General features: G+C 36.1%; 2 protein-coding genes across 4 annotated transcripts in view; one reads left to right on the forward strand and one right to left on the reverse strand.

Moving 5' to 3' along the window:
* The window catches only part of LOC118193382 (mitochondrial import inner membrane translocase subunit Tim21), a 54,096-nt gene extending 34,079 nt beyond the window's left edge, over nucleotides 1–20,017 (forward strand). For all 3 annotated transcript variants that reach the window (XR_004758915.2, XM_035364478.2, XM_035364471.2), the window contains one exon: nucleotides 19,759–20,017. Coding sequence is in view for 1 of the 3 variants with exons in the window: in XM_035364478.2 (XP_035220369.1) it covers nucleotides 19,759–19,854 (96 nt within the window). In the remaining 2 variants the exon portion in view is untranslated. The remainder of the gene's footprint in view (nucleotides 1–19,758) is intronic.
* Nucleotides 20,018–24,073: 4,056 nt separating this feature from the next.
* vih (ubiquitin conjugating enzyme vih) overlaps nucleotides 24,074–25,282 on the reverse strand; it is a 44,113-nt gene continuing 42,904 nt past the window's right edge. The window contains exon 5 of the mRNA XM_085808595.1: nucleotides 24,074–24,784. Coding sequence (XP_085664721.1) covers nucleotides 24,663–24,784 — 122 coding nt within the window. The 3' untranslated portion in view covers nucleotides 24,074–24,662. The remainder of the gene's footprint in view (nucleotides 24,785–25,282) is intronic.

A 25,282-nucleotide genomic window follows, 5' to 3' on the forward strand; every position in this document is an offset into this window, starting at 1 on the left:
TGGCATAAATATTGCTGATGTGGGCCCTGCACAAACCTGCAATGTAAGTGCAGCTAACTGCTCATCGTGCAATCTTATATGGTAGCAGCATATAAAGGATGGAGGTTTTTCATTATGTCATTTCAGCTCCGCTTTACGAGCTTCTAAGGAGGATTTCCTTTCAATGCTGAGCAAGAACCACAAATCCCTATTTATCTGTCCAGTTGACTCATTGTTGCAGATGTATTTGATGATAACAAGGAACGATCTTCAGTTTTATAATAAAATGTTTGCTGTGCTAATTTAGATTGTGGAGGGAACCCTGTCTGGTTTTGATGTAATAATAAAATCTTTCCACGATTTCCGAAACTGTGATGTCATAAAACTTGAGCAAAAGAAAACTTTATCTTTCAGATGAAAAACGAGTCTGTATCGTAGCACAGTGGTATTGCTGGTAATTCACAGCCGAGAGGACTGAATGCTAGACATAGATCCCCGACCTGGTTTTTACTAGTCTTACGGGGTTGTGATAATTGTGGAAAAGAGACCCTCGTCCAAGCAAGCACAATCCCCGCAGTCCCTGTCTGGGTTTATACAAAGCATAAATAACACTAGCAAAATGTACGATGCAAAATTTAAATACACTAGCCATCTTTTGCCTCCAGGCACCACTCCGTCGGCTTCCATGTTTGTCTACTTGGTGCTCTGTCAGTCCTCATCACGAGAACTGAATGGATTCAAAACCCCGAGGACTTGGTCAGTTATCTCCGATTTAGCTCCACAGCAGCCGAAGGAACAGACACAACAATACCAGTACAGTCCCTGCCAAGCCCGAATAAATGGAGCCTGTAGTCCTGTGAAGACTGATTATGTACCCTCGTAGTTGAGACTGCCTAAGTACAGATCCTAGCCAGTAAGTACTTCCTAGGAATTCTCTTGAGTCAACCTCCAGGGGTAAATTGGTCTACCTCTATCAGTCAAGAGGACTGCTATTTAACCTCGTGGGTGCATTATTGTACTGATTTTCTTTGCAAGTAGAACAGATAATATGCATATCGTGGACAAACGTGTCACAGAACTCATCAACTCAATGCAACTGGAGCTTGGTGAGCAAAATTTATGCATTGTGCAAACAGTGTATGAAGTGTCACATCTGTTCACTTGAGACAGCTATAAAAGAGATATCTCCTGGTCATTGTGTGTTGAAGCTCACGGTCATGGAATGATTTATAAAAAAACATTACTGTGTGATGGTTCTACTTTAGGCTGAATGTAGGTGTAAGACACGATCAGCAGCACAGTTGTTTCGGGAACTTTTTCGGCAGGCACACATCCTTCACACAAAACCATCCTACAGGTTGTGAAGTGTTTGAGGGAGACAGGCTGCGTAAGTCGACAGACAGCTGACTTCAATCCGGGAGACCATCTAAGGTACGGCGGAAAGTACAACTGGAAAATGTATTATCCGCCCTCACATATCCCAACAGCAAAAAAGAGATAAGTGAAAACTCTGGCCTCTCAAAAAGCTATGATTGGAAAATCCTAAGAGAATTAAGTGGTTATCCATACCGGCGAGAAAACCTTATTAAGAAATATTGGACGGGGATGCCAAGAGAAGTTTTGCAGGAACCAGATAGAGGTCCAGCTAACATTTTATGGCAGATACAGTTTGGCCGGATGAGGCATGCTTTTGGCAAAATGAAATGTACAATAAGCAGAACACCCATTACTGGGCTCTGGAAAATGCATCTGTCATGGTCTGCTGACGTTCGACTTCAAATACCGTTTTCTGTTAATGTTTCGTGGGAAATTTACAATAACAGTCTAATCGGCCCATTATTTTACCTGGTTCGATACAGGCCATACAATATTTAGAACTTCTGCAAGACGTAATACCTGATTCTTTTGAGAACCTGCCATTGCTTCAACTCCGGAATGGATGGTTCCAACATGACGCCGCACCTGTGCACAAGTGAAGCATTACCTGATGGAGAAATTCTATGAAAAAATAATTGGGTATGGTGGTTTCGAAGAGTGGCCTCCTATTTCACTTGACTAAGGTCGTAAAGGGAATAGGAAAGAGTCTTTTTTCGAAGCTCCGCGTAATCACAGTTTTCATCAGGAAAAACAACAGCACCAAAGGAAATTTTTTTATGTTTGTGAGTGTAAAGTGTTGTGCTACGCATCATTATCATCTTTGTGTGTGTGTGAGAGTGATCTTGTGGAAATTACATGCATTTTTATGTGCTTATGAAATCCACAAAAAGTGCCTAGAAATTGTGCACCTTCTAGCTGCACCTGTGACGCAAAAGCTTCTGCCGCAAATCATGTGGTGCCATAGTTGGGGCTGTGTTTTACATTAAATTGTGTTAAGTCCAAGGGTCTGTCACTGGATTTTCCTAAGACCAGAAATGTGTTAATTTTGTGAAAAATTCTTATCTTGGATACTACATCACCTATTAAAACGGGACCATGCCTGCCAAGGTAGGATTATTTTGCTCAATCTAAATTTATAACAATTTCAGCGTTACCTTATTATTTCATGAAGATTTCTTGTCAAAATATATTTTCATTAATTTAAATTTAGCGATCGTAGACAAAGTCTGCCATTGCAGTTGTATTCTAAACAATAACAGCCTTCCCGCCACTGATTTTGGACTCAATTCCTTGCCTTTAAGATGAGTGATTGTTTATTATCATTGTTTAATATAATGTCACTATCTCAATAGCTGTTCTATTGATATCTTAATACAGTTTCAAAATGTATATTTGTGTTTAACACCTTAATTTGTGTACTTTGATTAGAATTTATTTGTCTGTACAGTGCTGACTTGTATCTAGCTCTGTTTTATCATGCTTTTTATTCAATATATTATCTTTTGTCACTTAGTATTCCTCTATTATAATGTTCAGTTGGTTGAATCTACCGTCTGATTATTTTTAAAGAATTATTATTGCCATAATATCTGAATTTCACTGTTTATATTATACTGTTTTGATTCTTGATAATGTATTACCGCCTTGGCTTATGGTATTCCGAATATAACACACATTTTTTTTTCTGAGTCCTAACCAGAACACAATGGCATTCTTTTCAAAGTTTCAATACCAGAGGCCCCTAACCCTAAATCTTGCTTTTTTTACCCTTAGCCCCCAATTTTTTTTTTCTTTTTGTCCTAGACACTCCAAATTTTAATAATAGGTAGCCCTTAATCCCCCATCTAATATCATATAACTTTTCCCTCTCAATACCCAATAATTCCTTAGTTATTACATTTTTAATCGACTTTAATTTTGTTTTATTTCTCGAATTTCTCAGCCCCTATCCAGCAAAACTTAATTGCACCTATTTTTCCTTAATCTACTCCCTCTTCCCTTTCCACAAACCTATCACTTAATAGTTCTGCAAATACAAGCCTTCCCCACATATTTTAATATAAATTTTATATTAACCTCTTATTAAAAACTTCAAACTCCTATATCTTCTCTCCTAATTGTCTTAGTGCTCCAGTTCTTATTGCATTCCTCCTACCTCAGTGTCGTCTTTCTAGTAACACTCTAAACTAAAACATCGAGAAAGTGAATGTCGTGCAGATTCTCCAACATGCATCAACTGTGAAATAAATAACAAACACTACGGTTCCCACTGCGAATGCGACCATCCTGCATATACCAATTCCTGTCCCTCTTACAGAGAAGAAGTAAATAGAATTCCTAATTGCACACTATATCATGAGTAACTCCACCATGCATCCGACTTTTACGTCAACCCACCTTCCAATGGCACTAATATGTCAATCAATGAACAACGACAGCATTAAGGTACTTCAGATTAACCTCCAACATTCCAAAACTGCCGCGACTACCTAGTTTAGTACATTTCAGAACAATACCATGACATCATCCTGGCGCAAGAACCATACTGTCACCGAGGATCTTTACGAAACCTGCCGACGACTTGGAATGTAATTTTGCATGAAGTTACGGACTCATCTCAAGCACCTAGAGTTGCCATCTACATCATCAACAAAACGTGGTCACCAATAGTCATCAAGAAGTGCAGAGATATTATCACTATTTCAATTTCAACATCAAATTCAGATCTCTACTTTACCAGTGCTTACGCATCGTCAAGTTAGGAACTAGAAACTGCACTTCACGATCTCCACCGCATGCTTCAAAGACACCCACGGCCACATTTTATTTCTGGAGATTTTAACGCCCACAGTAATTTATGAGGTTATCCCTGAAACAACACCAGAGACATCCTAATGGAAGATTTCATGAACGCTCATAGCCTCATACTACACAATACCCCAGAAGACCTGCCGAGCTTTGTCACAATCAACGGAAAAGGGTGGCCAGACCTAATACTTGCGAAGATGAATCAATCTCAGACCATCAACTAATTACTTTTGTAATCACATTTGAGGTTCCGCATATTCAAACGCTACGTTATCGCATCAACCAAAATGCAGAAAAGAAATTTACTAAAGCTCTGAACTCCAAAGCACATATCATTCTCCATGAAATTCAAAGCATCAACTCCAAAGTTGAAGCTAATGCATATGCCACAACTCTTACTAAGGATATTCAAGAAATCAGCCATACGTCCCGTAAAATCAAAACAGTCGGCCACAACACGAAGCCCAACTGGTGGACCAAGAAACTACGAGCAGAGTGCCAAAAAACCAAAGCGCTAAGACCAAAACTGAAAAAGAGACCGACCAATGAGGAACACAAAGTAGCATGGTTCGACTATAACAAGCAACGTGCAATCTACAAAAAGAAACTAATTGAAGCAAAACTAAAATCCTGGAGTACCTACTGTACTAAAAATCAAACTACCTATGGAGCCTTTTACAAAATGACCACTTCCAAGATTTATAAACCAACTCAAATCCATGCAGCAACCAATACATCACAAAGTAATGGCACGGACCTCACAAGCACTACCATCAACGGTATCCTGGACCAAGTCTTCTTGCAGGACGACAGTGCAGAAGATACACCGGAGCAAAAAGAACTAAGAACATCCACACAAACACCAGACACACCAGATGATATTCCATTCACAAGAAAGGAAATGCTTCAAATCGTAAAATCCCTTAGCAATGCCAAAGCACCAGGACCCGACCACATGAGTAACCAACTCCTTAAGCTTATCAACAAAGCATCTCCTGAAATTCTTCTCAAGTTTTACAAGAAATGTCTGCCTCACCACTGTTTTCCCGATTGTTCTAAAAATTGGACAAATAGTGCTCTTCTCAAAGAAGAACAAGAATCTAGAGGATCCAAGCTCATACCGCCCGATCAATCTTCTACCAGCTATTGGAAAATTACTCGAAAGACTCCTCATAAATTATAAATTGATTGAAATACCATGTATTCAAGGACAATAAAATCAGCTCATGCCAATTCGGATTTAAACCGAATAGCTCCACCATTCATGCTATCGATACAGCACTAACACAATCCAAGTTAACGAAGGCCAACAGCTACACACTGTGTTGCTGTGCCTCAACCTGAAGAACGCTTTTGACTCCCTCTGGTGGCCTGCTATCAAGCGGGCCTTCGGAGACCTTCATTGTCCAAGAAACGTCTAACAACTGACTGTCTGCATAATAGAAAAAGCATAGTATTCCACAACAACTCGGTGATCACAAAGCGACAAGCAAGAGGATGTCCACAGGGATCGTGTATGAGCGCGGACCTCTGGAATTTCACCTTCGACCATATTATCGACCATCACTAGCCTGCCCACACAAAAATCGTAGCATTTGCGGACGATGTAGCTTTCATTATCAACAGCCACAACAGAGAACAACTCCAGGAAAACAGCAACAGAGAACAACTCCGTGAAAACAATTAACTACCTCAACCTCACCATTGATAACAAGTTCAACTGGGTTCAGCACTTACATAATAAAAAACTCACCACTATGAAAATAGCACAAGCTCTGAAGACAATGTGTGGTTACTCATGGGGTTAACCACTGAATTATGAAAATACTGCTTACAACCATGGTTGTGTTGTATTTTTATATATGTGTTGGGTACGTGCTCAGTGATGATTACAAGATGTACACAAACATCGTTTATTCTACATTGCTCATCTACTATTCTATATTACAGTTATGATTAAAGATAATAATAGATACAGTTACAGTTACATATATAACAATGGTGAGCAAGATCATCACATATGGAGCCGCTATTGGGGCAATACCTATGACCACCAGAAAGGTGCGAGCTCTAAACGCCATACATATACCTTTCCTTATAAATATCACCAGAGCATTCTCAACTACCTACAGACACTAGCAGGTGTGCTCCCGCTTGCAATCCAAGCGCAAATGGACGCAATCTCCGCAATAGTCCTTCAACTCAAGAAAACAACTAACTTTAATGATACCACATTCCACCCAACAGACTACGAAGACCAGCCTAAAAAGTACTTTCATCACCCAACTTTGAATCTCCAAAACCTGCACTGCATTTTCGACAAACCACCACCCACAACGGAATACACGGCTTTCACTGACACAAAGATCGAACAAAAGGTTGGCAGCGCTGCAATCATCCAATACAACCTTGCTCACACACAGAATGGCAAGGGCACCTTAAAAATCTAAACAGCGTGCACCAAGCTGAACTGACAGTAATCCTCTACAGTATGCAAGAGCTCCACCGACTACCAACAGACACAGTCCATATCATCAGTGACAGCCAATCTTCAATCTATGCTATTAAAAATCCCTGCACAAATTCACCAATATCCCAACAAATACAAACAATCATCATTTCCAGCCAAAAGAACTTTGTTCTTACGTGGACGAAAGGTCATAGCAATTTCGCAGGGAATGAAAGAGCAGACTTCCTGGCAAAGCAGGCAGCCCTCGAACAGTCAGGCACTACCATCCACATCCTATGGCCATTCTCCGCACTGAAGTTTACGTTAAAAGTGATGGACAAAGAACAGTGGCAGAGGCAATGGGACCAAGGGCCACAAGACAGAAAGACGCATTCACTTCTCCCATGTGTCAATACCGAGAGCACCATTTATAATTATTATGTCTCTCAATATATCTCTGGTCATGGACCGTACCTAAAGTACTTCTATGAGCGAAACCTTTCAGAGACTGAAATATGCGTTTGTGGCAATCCGGAAGATCCAGACCATTATTTATTCCAATGACCAATAACAGCAGACCATCATATCGGCCATCCCACAGCACAAGGAACAGATTTCAAATGCTTCCTGATAAAGCACCGGAAAGTCCACATTAGTATCAAAAACATAATTGACACACTCCAACATCACGGCCTGGAACTGTGTGCACCATAACTCATATAAATGCTTCTCCTTCTCTGGCACAAATGCCAGTTCTCCAATGTGGATGCCTTTATAGTCAATGCAATAGAATATCTTAGTGTATCAAGGCCAGTACTGATTTAGCACCTAGACAATACGACCACAGTTATGTACATAAAAAAATGGCATAACTCGAACTGGTGAACTCTACTGTATGTATGAACTCTTGATTCAATCGATGAACTGCAACTCCGTACTGACACTGCACACTGAGCAGACCTACCAACTTAAACCCACAACACCCACAATGCAATTCTCAAATATGTATTACACTGTCCCAAATTACATCACATTAATATCACAATAACTTAACTAAGCTAATAATGTTTAATGTTTTTCCATTCAATTCTATTTGTTTATTTGTGTACTTATATTTATTTTCACCCTCAACTGTAATGTATGGTATTGCATTGTAATGTCATTGTTATCAGTAACTGTATCCCCCAGCCATGCTCTCTGCCACAAGTTCTGCCTGCTCTGATGATAATTTTTCAATTAACACTGATGCGTGGCGTAAGTGCGCCCGTGGAGGTGTTTTTTCTCAAGATGGTTAGTGTGAAGGAGCGACACCAGTTATGCCAATGGGGATGTGTTGGTGCTTCCCACACTTAGTCCTGTCCTATTTCACCTGACTTTTTTCCTGTGGGGATACCTCAAACAGCAGGTGTATGCGACCACTCCGCAAATATTGCAGGACCTTCAACGACGTATTATAAATGCTTCTGCAAACATGTCACGCGCTATGCTACAATGTGTGCAACTTCAAATTCTAACAAAGGTCCCAGATGTGCATTTCAGCTGATGGAGAGATGTTTGAACGTCGAAAATAAAGGTATTTTGGGATAACTAGGTGTTTTATTTTTTTCTTCTAAGAGCGTTTCCTGCCCCCAAAGTGTAGAAAATCATGAACAAGTAAATGAACGTTGTGTTCTTATTTATTCATGTCCACGAGATGTCCTTTCGTGCTAACTCGATTATGTTCTACAACTATTGTAATTTCCTTTTTTCTCCTAACTTGTACCGTTTTCTAGATAGGAGCACTAACTCCGTGGTTTCCCACTAGGTGACGGTGTAAGCGGCCTCATCGAGCAGCGTATAGCCACTTTCCTATACCTAGATACCACTATTATGACTATAGCTGCAGCTGTTCAGCAAGTAAACGAGTGGCATCCTGTATATATTTGAGGTTAATTTTTACCATATTCTAGCTGCTTTTTACGAATATCTTGTACACAGGCAGGCATTTATATATATATATATATATATATATATATATAGGGTGCCCACCTAAGTCCGGTAACACCCGTTTAACTGCCGAACGGCTGCAGCTGTCTTAATGAAAGAGGCGTCTAAGTGTAGTAGAGTAGCTATGCGCTACTCGATGAGACCATTTACAGCGCGAGCTAGTAGAAAACGGCTGAGTTACCATTCTTATCTCGAAAGCTGTAGGAGATAAGACAAAGTAAATGACAAAGTTGTAGAGAATCACATTTAGTACGAACAGACACCTTGTGAATATGAGTGATCAGAAAGCTGAAAACGCAATATTTCTTTCCTTCTCGAGTTTCGAAACCGTGATGTCACGAAACTTAAAGGAAAGCGAAAAAGATCGTATATAGGACGAAAAACGAGCCCATGTTGTAGGTAATTCACAATCTAGAGGATTGTCGTTCAAACCCCGCGGGGTGCATGCTTGTGCTTATCGTCTTTACAAAAAAAAAAAAAAAAAAAAAAAATAGACAATATGCAGATCGCGCACGTATGCTGAAGCTCGTAGTCATGGAGCGAAAAATGATTATTGTGAGATGGTTGTATTACCAGTGAAAAACGAATAATTTGGTATGGTGGTTTCGAAGAGTGACCTCCACATTCACCTGACCTAACTCCAATTGATTTCTTTCTTTGAGGATAACTGAAGCTGTAGATGTATGTAACCCCATTCGCAAACGTTGCAGGACCTTCAACGACATATTAATTATGCTTGTGCAAATGTGTCACTAGCTATGCTACAACGTGTTAGCAAACAACAGTCTTGTCAACAAAGCTCCAGATGGGCATTTCAGCTGACGGAGAGAAGCCTGAACATCGAAAATAAATATATATTGTGATAACTAGTTGTCTTTTTCTTTCTACGATTCTTTCTTAAGATCACAGTTTAGGAAATAACAAACAAATAAATGACATAATCTTTGACAAATAAACATGTGTATACTTGGATGACATCAATCTCACAAGCAACTTAATTGATGAGTTGAGTATTTGCTCGAAGTTTTCACGCTTTTAAAAGAAGCAGGTTTAAAAGTGATTGCAGCAAAGTGTGAATTCGCGACCAAAGAAATTTGGTACTTGGGATATAAAATATCAGAACATGAAACAAGAAACCAAACATTAAAAATTTCAGAGATTGAAAATTATCCCCCACCTAACACAGCGAAGAAATTGGCATTATTTTTTTACTTGTGCTTCTATTGTAGAAGACTCATTAAAGATTTTACATAGCAGAGCTCTAATTAAATTTTGAAAGGAAAAAAGTTTAGATTCATTAGGTCGGCAGAAGCAAAGACAGCTTTTAAAAACTTAAAGCGTTGTTAATCCAAGTTCCCGGCTTGAAATTTCCTGAAGCGGACGGCAAGTTAGTAATCACCGCAGATGAATCTCATTATGTGGCAGGAACGGTGCTTATACAAGATGATCAACCGGTAGCATATTTTAGCAAAACACAGTACAACTCGCAGAAACTACGCCGCTACTGAGAAAGAAACACTAGCTGTCTTGTTAGCTGTTTAGCAATTTAGAATTTATTTTGGCCAGGAACCAGTTACCATATACACAGACCATGCGGCCATAGTACGTCTGTATTTTGGGAAACATTTGTTTCATAAGATGGGCTCTTAATGACAAGGATACGATTTTCAAATTAAATATACTATGGGGAGAGAAAATGTGGCAAATGCATTATCAAGAATTAAGTCAGCTAATGATGGGAAAGAATTAAAGTATTCTAGGTTGGCTTCAAAATTTAAGATTCACGAGTAACAATTATTTCAAAACTACAAGCAGAGCTAGAATTAAAAAATATTTATGCCCATTTGGAGGATGCGATCATTTTGAAAATCATGACGTAACAGAAATTAGGAACAGAGCCGCCAACTATCAAATCATTGACAACCGTCTGTTTAACTCAAATGGAACAAATAAAAACAGTGAATTACGACAGTTTATCCCCGCGAATTCAATATTAACTGCTTTATTTGAACTGCTTGATGCGCCTTCGTAAGGCCATCTCATAATAATAATAAAGCAGCAATGTAGATTGGGAAGCTGTCTATTTTCCACGGATACAAAGATTTGCAGCTGAATATGCGAAGTCTTGTAACACTTGCTAATTATTTAACGATATTAATTACAGCCTGGACGAGTAACTAAGTAGCATAAAAGATAAATTTCCTAATGAAGTCTTAGAAATTAATCTACACTGGTTATCATAAATTAAGGAAAAATCTCTCAGAAATAAGCCAAACCATGTAAAATTTGAATATGTTGCCAAGTAAGAGTAGCTGAGGAAAACTGCAATAAGCAAATTAGTGGCGCTGCTTTCGGAATACGTCATCTGCGAGCATAAAAGTCCACGTTTAAGAGCAAGCCCACATATTTCACTGTGACAGTGACATAAAAAATCTGAGATAGCCAATTCTTAACAATAACCTCCAGGCATCATTTGCCTGCAGAACTGCAATGGAGAACCATTGGGAGACTAGAGGCAGGACAAAGTCAAACAGAAGTGGCCAGATGGCTAAATGTGAGTTCTTCTGTGGTTCATAGACTTTGGAGGCAATTTCAAACCACAGATTCGGCATCTAGGAGGTTCCGCCAAGGACGGCCAACTGCTACGATGAGCACCGATGACCGATATTTGACATTATGTGCACGCAGGAATAGAACCGCTACTCCGACGCTTCTTAGATCCTCCCTTGCTGCAGCCACCGGAAGGTTCGTGTCAATGTCAACTGTGCGTATAAGGCTTCACGAAGGTGGTCTGTATGTGTGAGACGACTAGCCATTTGTGTGCCGCTCACGTCACGCCATAGAAGGGACCGTTTTCAATGGGCACGACAACATGTCCACTGGACGCCTGATCAATGGAGGGCGTTTCCCTTTACGGATGAGTCCAGGTTTAGTCTAGAAAGCGATAGCAGGCGTTATTTGATATGGAGAGAACCTAGAACCCGTTATCATCCGTCAAACATTTATGAAAGAGATGCATACGGAAGGGGCAGTGTCTGTGTTTGGGGTGGCATCTCTTTGGGTGGACGCACAGACCTCCATGTCCGTGAATGCTCCGGTTTATAGAGATGACATCCTTGATGCTTATGTGCGCCCATGTGCCTGGGCAATAAGTGATGCTTTCCTGTTACAGGACGATAACTCAAGACCACACAGGTCTCGCATCGTAGATGATTATCTTGAACAGGAAACAATTATGCGCAGGGAGTGGCCAGCTTAATCCCCGGACTTGAATCCTATCGAGCACGTTTGGGACGATTTAGAGAGACGTCTACCTGCTCTCAGTCTGCCCCCTCAGACCCTTGCCGCACTTGCAACAACTTTGCAAGAGCAATGGCTCTCGTTTCCTATGGAACTGATAGACCGCATAATTAAAAGCATCACGCATCGCTGTATTGCTTCTAGAGGCGACCATATTCCCTATTGAAGGTACTTTTCCTATAGCAAACTGACACCTTCGATTTGTTCATTTTATACATGTGCTAATTTCTATACTACCCTAATTGTCTGGTAATTTATTTTTATGTTATTTGATACCTTACTATGTGTTGTATATTGTGGGTAAGTTTCATTAAATTCTACATGTAACTTTTTCAGTAATCGTGATTTTTGTTATTTTTCCTTAATTTATGATAACCAGTGTATTAGATCCTTCCCCACTTTGTGAAAAGAATAAAAACAGATATTTGCTTGTGATTGTTGATCATTGCTCGAAGTGGACAGAAATAATTTCCCTCAAAAGGACGTCCGCGAAGATTGTTGCAGATTCGTTTTGAAATAAATTCATTCCAAAATATAGAGCTCCAATAAAAGTAGTCTGGGATAATGGTTTACAGTTCATTAGTTAGATTTTTGAGGCAATGTGTACGGGTTTTGACACAAAGCATTTTAAAATGGTCTCTTATCAACCACACTCAAAATATCGCATAGCGGGTAAATGGGAACAATTAAAATTATTCGGAGTTATGTAAGAAATTACAAGCGATGCTGTGTTAATGACCTCATTTATGCACTAAGATCCGCTAATAACGAACCACTGGTAAAATAGCGGCTGAACTATTTCTTGGGAGGAAGTTAAGTGCGCCGCTCAATAAACTCTTTTTTTTTGTGTGTGTGTGTCTGTTTGTGTATGATTTTGTTGATAAAATGTCGAAAGAATTTAAGATGGCGGACAATCAGAAGTTTCTGGATGAGGCAATATGTAATTTAAATATGGCCAGTGAAAAGCACAGATTTTACTACCTTAAAAGACATGAGGTCGATTTTAAGGTTGGAGAAAAGGTTTTAAAATTTAAGTATTTACTTTCTTGTACACTACAGGAAAAAGTGGGAAAATTCTGTACGAAATTAGAAGGGTCATTTTTGAGCTAAAGAATCAGAGAAAAAGTGTTGTGTTAGAAAGAATACGAATTTGTGAGATCGAACGTCGACCAGTTGAAGCGATATTACGAGCGGTATGAGATTCTGCTCATGAAAGCTGTATTAGAGGGATTCCTTGGCGTGATCAGTGCAGGATCATCCGAAAAGTTGGTTGATTAAGTTGCGGCGTCTACGTAGCTGGAAAAGCAAAGTAAAATAAAGGATTTCGGGAATGAGAAAGAAAAAAAGAGAAACGCCCAGGTTGGGTGATTCATTCAAAAGGAGAGCTACAGAGAAGAGGAGGCCAAGAAGGTACATGCCAGTAGTTCAAGGTTAAGTATTTCTGAGATGTCACGACCAACTAAGTGAAAAGCAAAGGCAGCTTGAAGGAAGGCGAAAAGAAAAAAGTCAGGGCGAACAACATAAGAGGACGTTTGATTTGACGGGAGGTAATGTGGCCAGTTAATGCAGGAACCTACGTTAAAAACGGCCGGCGAACGAAGATTCATTGTGGAGGAAATTTAAAAAAAAAAAAAAAATCGGCCGGGAAACGTAGATGGAGGCCACAGGGATAATCCAAACCAGGAATTCCAGGAAAAACTTCCAAGAAAGTGACTAGCATCACCAAAATTCACGAAGGTCAGAGGAAATCGACGAAGACCAAGGACCGAATCGAAAAAAGAATAGGCGAAGAAATGACTATCCCCCACCCTCGTAGATCAAGTAAAGTGAATAGAACTTATACCTATCCAATTTGAAGTAAATTTGCGGAAGAAAGTATTGCCGATTTCCACAAAACAAAAATTAATGAAAATTTACCTTTATTTGTCCAAGTAGGAAGTAGTTTATCTATGTTGTTTACGAAGTTGCCAGTATACTTTTACTTTATTTCAAGTGAGGATATCTAAGTGTTAGCTTCCTTTTGCATTTAAATTAATCACTCATAAGACGTTTTTAAAAGACAATCAAATACTTATTAAAAGATAAATCGTACTCGTCACTTTATAACGTACATGTAACTCATTCTTAAACGTACATATCATAACAGATGTCCTTACTACATCGTACCAACACACACTTCAATCGTACATTATCAGAATAAAAAAACAGAACGACATCCAGAAATTAGATGTTGCCGTTTCTCAGTAGATATTCTATTTAAAAACAATAAATAATTTACAATTATGCTTACATTTGCCCATCCTGACTTTTCAATTGTCCTCAATTGAACCAAATCTTAACATACATTAAAACAACAAATAAACAACAACAAAATATAATAATAATAAGTAGGAAAAAAATAAAATGAAATATAATTTTAAAAAAAGATTTTTAAAAATTTATAAATAGTCTTTACACGAAGTCTTTATAACGCAATCGTTTACGCACTGTTTGCTTGGGCCTTTTAAGTTCGTCACCGTCATCATTTGCTTTTGCAATTTTCCAATATTTTAGTTGACTGACATGAGCACTTGATGCATAAAAGCGACAATCGCAGGCTTCTTCTAGTTGTGATATTCTGTAAGAGTTGCCCGGAATTTCTTCTATCGCAAACATTGAACCACGATACTTAAGTTGAGTTTTGGTTGATTCTCCTGTAGATTTTGAATTGCTTTTAACTACTACTATTTCTCTTTGTTCAAATGATAGAGATCCCGATTTCTTCTTGTGATAATAAGTTTTCATTCTTTCTTGCTCTCTAGCTTCTTTTTGTAATTTTTCCGATTCCTTTCAAAATTCTGCTTCTTCATCAGCAAGTAATCTCAAAACTCCATCTTGAAACCGTGGTATATATCCATGAAGTATTTCAAATGGTGTTTTCCCAATAGTTTTATTTATTGTGTTATTCAAGTTTTTCTCAAACTTCTCTAATTCTTCTGTCCCAATCCTTTTGATCTTCACTTTTTATTGATGTTACTATCGTTGATTATTCTTATTAATAGTAAATAATAGAGTATCGTTGATTATACTCTATTATTTACTATCGTTATATTGTTCTGTTCGAGCTCTCGACCATACCATTCTTTGTGGGTGAGAGGTTGATTTTAATGTATGAAGAATTCCCTTTTCCAAAATTGTAAATTGTTCCTTTTTTGTAAAATAAATTTCGTCAATCTACAGTCGATTCTGTGTGCATTCAGTCTGTTACGAACCCTAACGAACGCAACTATACACTCATTTATGACCTTTCTCTATAAAGTTGTAACTAAGTAAAAAGTTAATGCTTTAAAGCAGCGATTCTCAACCGGTGGTACGCGTACCTTGGTATTATGCAAAGAAACAAAGTATTTTAACTATTAAATTAAAATATCTCTTGAAGAAAAAGAACAAGTGATAGAAATTTTCTGACTGAACTCTAACTGAAGATTTAAAAAATAACACACTTGTTAACTTTAGGCTGAACTGGAAAAAAAAAAAAAAAAAAAAAAAAAGAATGTAAAGGCTTATATAAAGCTATTAAATTTTTATTCCTTTTTTGTACAACCTATTTGTGTGAATAAGGATTTTCTTCCATATTATATTTGAGGTTAAAAAAAAAAAAAAAAAAAAAAAAAAAAAAATACAGAACAAAATTAAAAGTGGATCTTAGGTTACGATTTAAAGCTAAGTGAAATATGACCAGACATAAAGAAATTGATCTCTCTTAAACAGGCCGAAATTTCACGATAAATTTTAGAATTAAAGTATTATAAACTAAATTTTGATAATTAAAATGGAAACCAATTTTTAATCTAATGTGTGCATATTTAAAACAAATAGCCAACATGTTGTGCAAATGGCAAAATATATTATTTTTAATATTTCTATTGAGAAATTGAAAAATAATCATTGTAAAATGTAGTGGTGATATTAAAGATTTTAAATTTTTGTTTGCATGGTTCGCATTAGTCAAAAGGTTGAGAACCGCTGCTAGTATAGTATATTGAAAGTATAACCGTGAATATTTCGTGGCTCCTTCTATTAGCCAAGAACAAAAATTATTTCGCCACCCAATCGGTATAGTGGTTAGCGTCACTAACTGCTCTACCCAAGGGCCCTCGTTCGAATCCCGTAGAAGGCAAGGATGTTTGTAAGTGAACAGTGTCGGTTCGGCATGGCGACAGTCTAAATAAATATGCGGCGAACCGAAAGTCCTCGTGTTGTTTTGTTGAAGGGGAGAGGGGTGAGAGACCCTCGGACTCCGTCCCCACCGGAGTGCTCTGCATCAAAATAGGGGGGGGGGACTGAGCATTTTGCCAACGGCAGGCTAGTGCTCCTTGCCATGAGGAATTTCGTGGGCTTGCGCTGGCTACGTCAGACAAGTGAGAATAAACAACAACAACAGAAATTATTTCAAAACATAAACATGCCCCCACCCACCCACCCAGCTACGCCACTGTTAGATAGCTGAGTGAGTTTAACCTTACAGTATCAAATAAGAGATTCGGAATTTTGGTTTCCCCTTTGAATGTACGAGTATAATATTGCAGTTTCATTCTGTTTTTTAAAGATTTTTAACTATTTGTTCTTTATTTTCGGTTGTTTTTATTTAATTACAATTAAGGCAGATACTTAAAATTATTCAATTTATGAAGAAGACCCGTGATCAGCTAATTATAATTTACTTTTCGGATGTCGCTTAATAATACTTACCGTAATTTCGGGTAGATAAGCCGCCTTGGTGTATACGTCGCACACATGATAATTGACTGAAAAGAAATGAAAGGTCATCGGATAAGCCGCACCGCCGTATACGCCGCAGCAAAGCCTTCCGAAACATGGCCCTTAATATTTATTTATTCAGCCAATTGATGCCCTGCCATATTGATGTGATCATCATCGATAACATTTTGTAACATTTACAACATAAATATAATCAGTAATATATAAATAAGGAAGAAATATCTTGCCTTGAACTTGCCGAAAACGAACTCTGATGATTTCTAACAGATGTTATTTTTACGGTTTCGGTAAACTTTGTTTATCAGCATAAATTACCATATTATGAAAAAATTAGAAAAACAAACAGAATTTTCTAATTAAATTAAACAACATTTATTTATACAAAACCTTCAAAATCCGACTCATCGATGTCAGATTTAAATAAATTTAACAAATGACAATCAAGGTCAGTTTCATCATTTTGTTCTAAATCACTTCTTTCAACGTCACTATGTTTTTCAATGATTTCTGATTTAATGAAAGCTGATACGATCGGACTGATTGCCATGCTTTATCGACCTGTAAGGCAGCCTCCTCATAGGAAGCTTTTCTCATTCGTCCGGAATTAGTGTAGGAATGGAGTCCGCTTTGCATCCATTCCTCCCACTGCTTTCGTAGTTCATGCTTGAAAATTCTACTGATAGTGAGATCAAGCGGCTAAAAATTTTTTGTAAGCCCACCTGGTATCACTGAGACATTGCTTCTAAGTTTTTTTTGCTTCAGATCTTACCGTATCCCTAAAAAGGATCACAATGAATCCAGAACAATGAGCCCTCGGGGTTAGAAAAAAAGCACCTTTCCTTTTTCGATAAATTTCTCTCAACCAAAACAACATTACTTCTTTTTGCACATCCATCCTTTTTGTTGGAGCAAATAGTAACTCCTTTAGTGATGTTTCCTTTCGGAATTGTTTTTCTTTTGAAAATTATCAAAAGGGTTAACTTCTCTCCATTGGCAGCACAATGCAAAACACAAGTAAAAAAAAGTAACAGGCACTTTATCCATATTAATTATTTGCCCTCTTTTCAAATTTTATTCTTTTTCTTAGATGTGTATTTCAAAAAAGCTATCTCTTTTTTTTCAAGGCAGTCCATGGAAAGCTTTTGTCCAACTGTTTGTTTTGGTCCTGACAGATAATTTCTTTCACTTCATGAACCTGAAACACCAATAAGGTCCCCCAACAAAAATTTTTAATGCCCATTTGTCGAGCCATTACTTTTGCTTGAAGGCGAATTCTAACTGTTGATACTGATAATCCACTTTCTCTCTGCTCTATTGTCCATTTCTCTAAATTCTCTTTCACAACAGGCCGGGCTATGACACCAGTTCGACGAGATCTTTTATTCTTCGGCATTTTCTCTAATTATTCTTGTTCGGATTTCCACTGCCGAATGCATCGCTCGTCAACTTGAAATTCTTTAGCCGCAGCGCGAATTCCAATTTCGATCGCTTTCTTTACAGCCGAAAACTTATAAGCAGCAGCTGTATAACTTTTTCTAATATATTTTTAAATCGCGAATGATAAGGCAAACAAAAAGCAAGCTACAAAGCAGTAAAAACTTTTAAGAATGGACACAGCATTCGACAAGCAAACATAACTGTTTCCAATAAAACAAGAATTCATAGGAAAAACCATGGATTTTAGGAGAAAGTACATGCACTTCGGTGTTTTTACAGAGAGCGCCACCTACATTAGTTAGGGAAGTTTGGACTTGGTGCACCGTGCAATCTGAGGTTAGAATATTGCAGCGAATTCTTGCCATTTCGCTTCTGCATTACTTATAATCTGAACTGGTGAAATTTTAAATACCAGAAAAGAAATAAAATTCCCTCAGGTACGCTGCAGACCTAAATTTTCAACTTTTAAACACGTATAAGTAAGTGTTGTTGATAGTGTGTATTGTAAATGAAAGTAAGCATACTGTAAATGAGCTTCTTTAAGTATTAATCTTTAGTCAATATTTTAAAAATTAAATGAAATTTATGTCAATGTTAGGTACATAGATTTTGAAATAGGGTGTCGTTGAGGTTTAGTGCACCTAACAATTCTATCCATGTAGGTACAGTAAGACCCCGCTTAACGCAGGGGATACGTTCCATCAAAGTAGAGCGTAATGCGAAACAGCGCTAAACAAGGCTATCTTTACATGTAAATATTGGAGTTAGGGGAAGATGGCTAGGAAATTGGTTAGGTATTAAATTTAAAAAGTATGTTTTTTTAATAAAAATAAAACCAAACATTTATTTCTTAAAGCCCAAATTAATACCACATTATTATTTCTTGCAAAAATAAAAACAAAATATAAATAACAAAACGAATATTCTTAAAAAAAACAAACAAAATTCTAAGTCAGTCATATTTAGTTAGCCTTCCGCGTTTTCAGTGTTCTGGCTTTTTGTGACAAAAGCATCTAATGTTGTTTGCCTTTTTCTTTTGCGTTGTTCTCTTAAAAGTTCTTCATAAACGAATAGAGCATCTCTAACACCACGCCTTACTTTTGAGCTCCTGTCAAAATTCGGATCATTTTCAATGAATTGATCCATTATTTCAGTTATGGTAGACAAACTCCTTTTTACAAACGCCATCGAAAGTTCTTTTTGCTCTTCTTCTGAATCACTGCTGTCAACATTTTTGTTTTCTTCTTGTTCAGTTAATTCCTTGAGCTCATCATTAGAAAGACTAGCCGCTGCTTCTTGAATTATTTCTTCGACATCTTCCACATTTACCCCTTCAAAATATGTCTGTACAATACCGCACCAAACAAGAAATACAAGTACACTCTTTCGGATATGTATTTGAAACCTATCGCTGCATAATATTTCGGGGAATCCCCGGGTTGAAATAAAAGAGCGCTAAACCGAAACAGCGTTAAGCGGGGTCTTACTGTATTTGGCAAGCAGGTAGAAGTTATCGAAATATTTCAATTTTACACACTGTTTCGCTTAAGCAAAGCTGGAGAGCAGGGTGAAAAAGAGAGTGAATTGTAAAACGTTAGTTTTGTACTGCATGCATGTACTGTGATCTCTAATATACTATGGTAAACAATTTTTCTTTTCAGATTCCTGGAAGAAGATATGAGATAGTCTGTGATGGACCTGAAAAATTAAATTTAAATGTTATCGAAAATTATATTAAGTGTAAAAATTCATTTTAACTTAAAGGAGATTTTGTAAGAGTTGGCTGAAGCTTTTAGGTTAGAAATGAAAGTCTTAGGTAAATAGGAAGGGTCATCAAGACCTTCGTTTTCGATTAATTTAAATTCTGGTGGAGGAAAATGTAAGGATTTTATGTTGATTAAACAATTATCATGATTTAAACCTTTGTAATGACTTCTTTCTGTAATCCTTGCCAGAATGCAACACTACTTGACTGAATTTCAACTTGCATTATTTTAAATACCTGCAAGTGTTGAGTTCTATCTGTAAGCACAAGTGGTGCCTTCTGTTTAAATATTCAATGAAACGGGTCATTTTACTGTTAATTCAGAAGCAGTTAATACTCATTCATCAGTCTAGTAGCAGATGAAGGGCATCGATACAGCTTCTAATGTGGATGTCTTGATTTTTAAACATATTTCAACTCTTTTTGCATCAAAATAATTACATTGAAACCTCGATAACTTCCCTAACCAACCCTTATGTCAAAAACTGTCATAAGAAATTCAAGATGTTTTAGTTATTTCGTAAAGGAAACTGGCCAGCAAAACATTTTCAATCATGTTGCTTGAAATGATGCAGCAAAAGTCATGATACAAGAAAAAATACTAGTAATCCATTGGTTCATTTTAAAAGCCCTTCTCTCGGCTGCAACATTAATTTACACTTATGAACAGCTTTACCATTTAGGTATGCTGGACCTCTCCTATGAATAAACCTTGAAAACATGTCCGGGTTTTTACTTTACCAATTACAATAAGCTTTATTTTCTTTGTGCCAGCCATCCTTTACTATGTTTTCCACCATTACATAGTTCACCTGCGACAGATAAAATCCTTTTATCATTATTATTATTATTAAAAATTATGTTATCCGACAGATAACATAATTTCAATTAAAAAATATCATAATTTTCATAACCTATAAAGAAATCTTTCAAGAACATTTGTCTTTCAATTTTCAACAGCTTTGACGTTGCTGTTTTAGCTGCACAAAACATCCTTTATTTGCTTGGAATTTATGTCCGTGTCTTTTATCAAGTCCCAGCTCAATTTCTTGCAAACTGATAACACAAATATTAATTTCCGTCTTGATAATTTTTAGACCAAACAGCGAAGCACCTTCAATGTCTTTAAATGAGTAAAATCTTAAGGGTTGTAAATATCTTTCACAAAAATGCTGACAGCTGTCTTGGGAATATTGAATTTTTTTGCTATTTCAGATTACATCTCTCCATGGCAAATTTTGTACTTTAAATGATAAGGAACATAATTTTTAAAATTGTAATGGCATTAATTGGGAAAAATGCAAGGAACTAAGCAGCAACAGTATTTTTTACATGGCAAGGGTCTGTGCTGGACTTTTTCCAAAAATAAAGGACATCACACTGGGATGTGTATGTTGGCATACACAGAGAAGCCTTGGCCACACAAAAATGCGGATATTTCTGCAAATTACTATTGAGAATGTGTAAAATTTATAAAACAATCCCTTGAATTCCAGGTTATGCAGTGCATCATATAAAGAAATGGGTAATAAAAATGAACACAATCTTTTACATACAAATATAGTCATTTGTGTACAACTGTTGAAAAGTACATGAGCATTTTATCTTTTTCACAGATATAACTAAAATGGAAGATCGTTAATTTCTTAAAAGCATGTGCACTCACACCGCTCATTGGCTAATATATGCCAGATGACATGTGGTGGCATTCGATGCTGACGAAGAAGTGAGAACATGACATTTTCAAATACAGTAGGCTTCACTCCTAAAGCAGAAGTTTACCATAATTTCTCATTGAAGAAATGACTTAATGGTTTTCTTTTAAATGTAATCTAGAGAAAAAAAACAACTGACAACCCAAATAACTTTTTTTTGTACAAATAATGAAGTATTGTGCCAAGATAATAAAAATAGTGTGAAATTTTTAAGAATAAAAACAGGAATATGTTGCAAATCAGGATGTTGTTACAAATTGGCAAAACTAACTGACGGTAATGTTAAATTCGAGATTAAAAACTTCTACCAATTTGATAATCTAGAAGACCATGATATATATTTAATTATTAACACACTAGGAAATAATGAAGACATCCACTAGATATCAATTTCAGGATAAATACTTGCTTCACATGTTTAACTATCAGAAGAAATAAACTAATATTTAAATTGGTAACCCACAAAGTTATGGATCTTATGATTACAGCTATATCATAATGGCTTATTTTATGTGTCATTAGGAAAATACCCTTTCAAACATTAAAAAAAAATTAAGCCAAATACTTATTGAGAGCAATTAAAAAAATAAAATGTCCTTTGTGTATGATGAGTAGACACCGAACTCAAGACACAAAAATTTAAAGTATTTATAGTACCTACACTGCAGTAACTCTTTATTATGCAATACTGAAGCAGAATGGTAATGATTATTCTCAATATATACCAGATATCTGTCACGGCACTGGCCAGTAGTATATATTACTACTACTACATACTAAGATTTCATTGCAAGGAATTATAAGCCTAAAATTCTAGTAATAAAACAAGCTGTATAGAATAAAAAAATGAAGCCTCCACATTACTTGGACTATTGAGCCGTGAAGATACGATTCGATTAATTTTTGTAGACACATAACTAATATTTGCATAATCATATTAATGTTTAAATATTTGTTTCAGAAATGTTTAAAACACCAAATTTTCCATGTTTGCTCTAGCTCCCCAGTCCCTCTCAAATTGGTAATGTCTTCAGATATACTTTTAGTGCTCACCGAGGGAAGAAGTGATGCATTAGGAAACATTCATATAGAAGATTAACCCTTTGTTGCATACAAATAATCTAGAGAAGTTAAACAAAAATGTATTTTTCTACTTAAAATAACCTTAGTATTAATAAAAAAAAAATTTTATTCAAATTTTGTTTCAAATAATTGCTACAGTTTGTTCACTACAGTGGACAGCATGTACATACGTACATGCATACAAATTTCTTCCCAACGATTTAGTCATTGCATTTGCAATCATTTCCTGCCTTGTGTGCAGTGATCATTACCCAAATACAGAATATTACAGATACCCCAAAATACCTTCATTTTGTCGATTGTGATTGAATTTATTTTGCTACGATTTTGTAACCTGTACCTATTGGATTCAATGTCAAATGATCTAGTAATTCCTTGCCAAACATACATTTCCAGTGGTGTTTTGGCTTGATAAGCAATACATTTGGGTTTCAATTCACTCTTTTTGGTAGACCTTTATCTACCCATCTCACAATTTTCTGAAACTGGTATTTAAAATAAAATTTCTAATTATGAATAAAAAAATGGCAGTATAAGAAAATGTAAGCGATATTATATAATGTTTACTATGAGAAACTGTACTAAGTTGGAAACAGAAGTAGCAGCCATTTTTCAAATAGCAATGCTTAACTTAGTGATGCTACACAGCCATCTATGATCGACAGTTGAAAGTTCTAATAACATAGAATGAATAAACACAGGAATGGAATCTGTTAAGGCATTTACAGAAGAATAAACAAATTTAAACTTTTGTCTACTAGAGTGGACAGCATGCAACAAAGGGTTAAGGACAACTCCCTTTCAAATTCCTGATAAGCCCTAGCTCTGTTATTGCTGATAATTTAACATAAGTAGCAGCTTTACATGCTAAGCATCAGGCAGCTACATAAAAGGAATACAGCTGCTATGGATAACAAATTATAATGGATAATATTTGCATATACAAGATTTTTTTTAAGATGGTTTCAAAAACAAGGATTTCTTATAATTTATCCAATAAACAAAAACACTTAGTTGTCCTTTGAAATATCAGTATCAGGATATTTCCTATTGAAGCTCTTAACTGTAGTTCAGTTAACCGTATTTGATGGCATATTAGACGCACTTTTTTTCCTAAATTTGGTCTAAAAAAAGTTACCTGCGTCTCATACGTGAAAGTAATTGCATTCAATAATTGTTTATTTGGCTTTTATGAAACGTGAGAGCTAAAAGAAACCACACTATTGAAACTTTTTTTCCTTGTGTGTGGCTGTTTAAATAAGGATGTGTCTTATATGCCGTCAAATACGGTATTTAATTTACTAAAAGGCAGCAAACGTCAAGGCAGTTAAATTCATCAGCAAAACTGCTGTCTTAGCCAGAGATTTCAATATATAAGGTAAAAGAGGAGGAAGAAAAACAAAAACATAAACAGTTATTTCACAAATTTTATTGAGATCCCATTAAAAGGACCCGATAAAAACATTAAACAGATTAAAATAAAGCTATTCAGAATTAAAACAACTGTCTCAAATTAAATTAAAAAAGTAAAACATGATTGAATATCTACAAATGGAATTTTTACTCAAAAATATAACTTCAAAAAAACCTTATGAATTATATTTTGGTAAAACAAAAGTTCTAAAAACAGTTTACACACATAGTATAAATAAATACATTTCAGAGTTTATTGGATTTTTTTTACACTAAGCAGAAACAAAGAAATTGCTATTAACAGTGCACAGGTGAAAGATTATACTTGTACACTGAGAAAGTCGTTATTTAGTGTTTACATAGAAAAGTTAAAAAAAAAAAAAAATTCAGCCTCTCAAGAGTATACACATGTTATGCATACATAAAATATTCATTCAAATTATACAGAAAACTACACAGATGAAATTCATTTGATTCCAAAAATGAGATGTCACAGATTAGAAACATTTTGAAGACATCATGGATTTTAATATACAAACATGCAAATAAATTCATTCAAATAAAAATATATCGAGATAGCATTTTTCTTCTAAAAGCCCTGCTTTTTCCGTACATCAATATCATATTTTTCATGCAGAACCTTCTTATATGCTACATGATCTTTCCATAACTGCGCTGCCTGTGTATTAAGAGGGCTTTCAACATTAGGCTCTGAAAAAGACAATTTTTTAAGCATTTAATTTAGTACCCTGAAATATGTAGTACAAATACAGTACATATCTATGCAACAGAAACAATACATGTAACTAAATAACACCTAGATTTTTTGCGGTGTGTGGGGGGGGGGAAAGAAGATAAACAGTTTCATTTTTCAAAATATGCTAAGATTTGTTTCTGATGATAAAAAGGATGATTTCTTGTGAAATCAACCTTTCTTATACTAGCTTGGTATAAAACTGAAAAAGCAATTAACAAAAAAAAAAACGTTTTTTTATCTTTTATTAGGTAGTGTTTATTATTTTCTAAATTACTGATAATATTACATAAAACTAAATTGCATTTATAAAAACAATGTTAACTTAAGTGAACATCAGTTTATTACAGACTAGAAATATTAAGCTAATACATTTTTATGTACATCAATGAAGCATATACTGATTTGGAAATTTTTTCTACAATTAGAATGTTTAGAAATTTACTTGCACTTAA

Source organism: Stegodyphus dumicola, chromosome X1 (assembly GCF_044657685.1).
Source record: "Stegodyphus dumicola isolate Sdum_Otavi_A_Nest chromosome X1, ASM4465768v1".
In the NCBI taxonomy this organism is placed as follows: Eukaryota; Metazoa; Arthropoda; class Arachnida; order Araneae; family Eresidae; genus Stegodyphus; species Stegodyphus dumicola.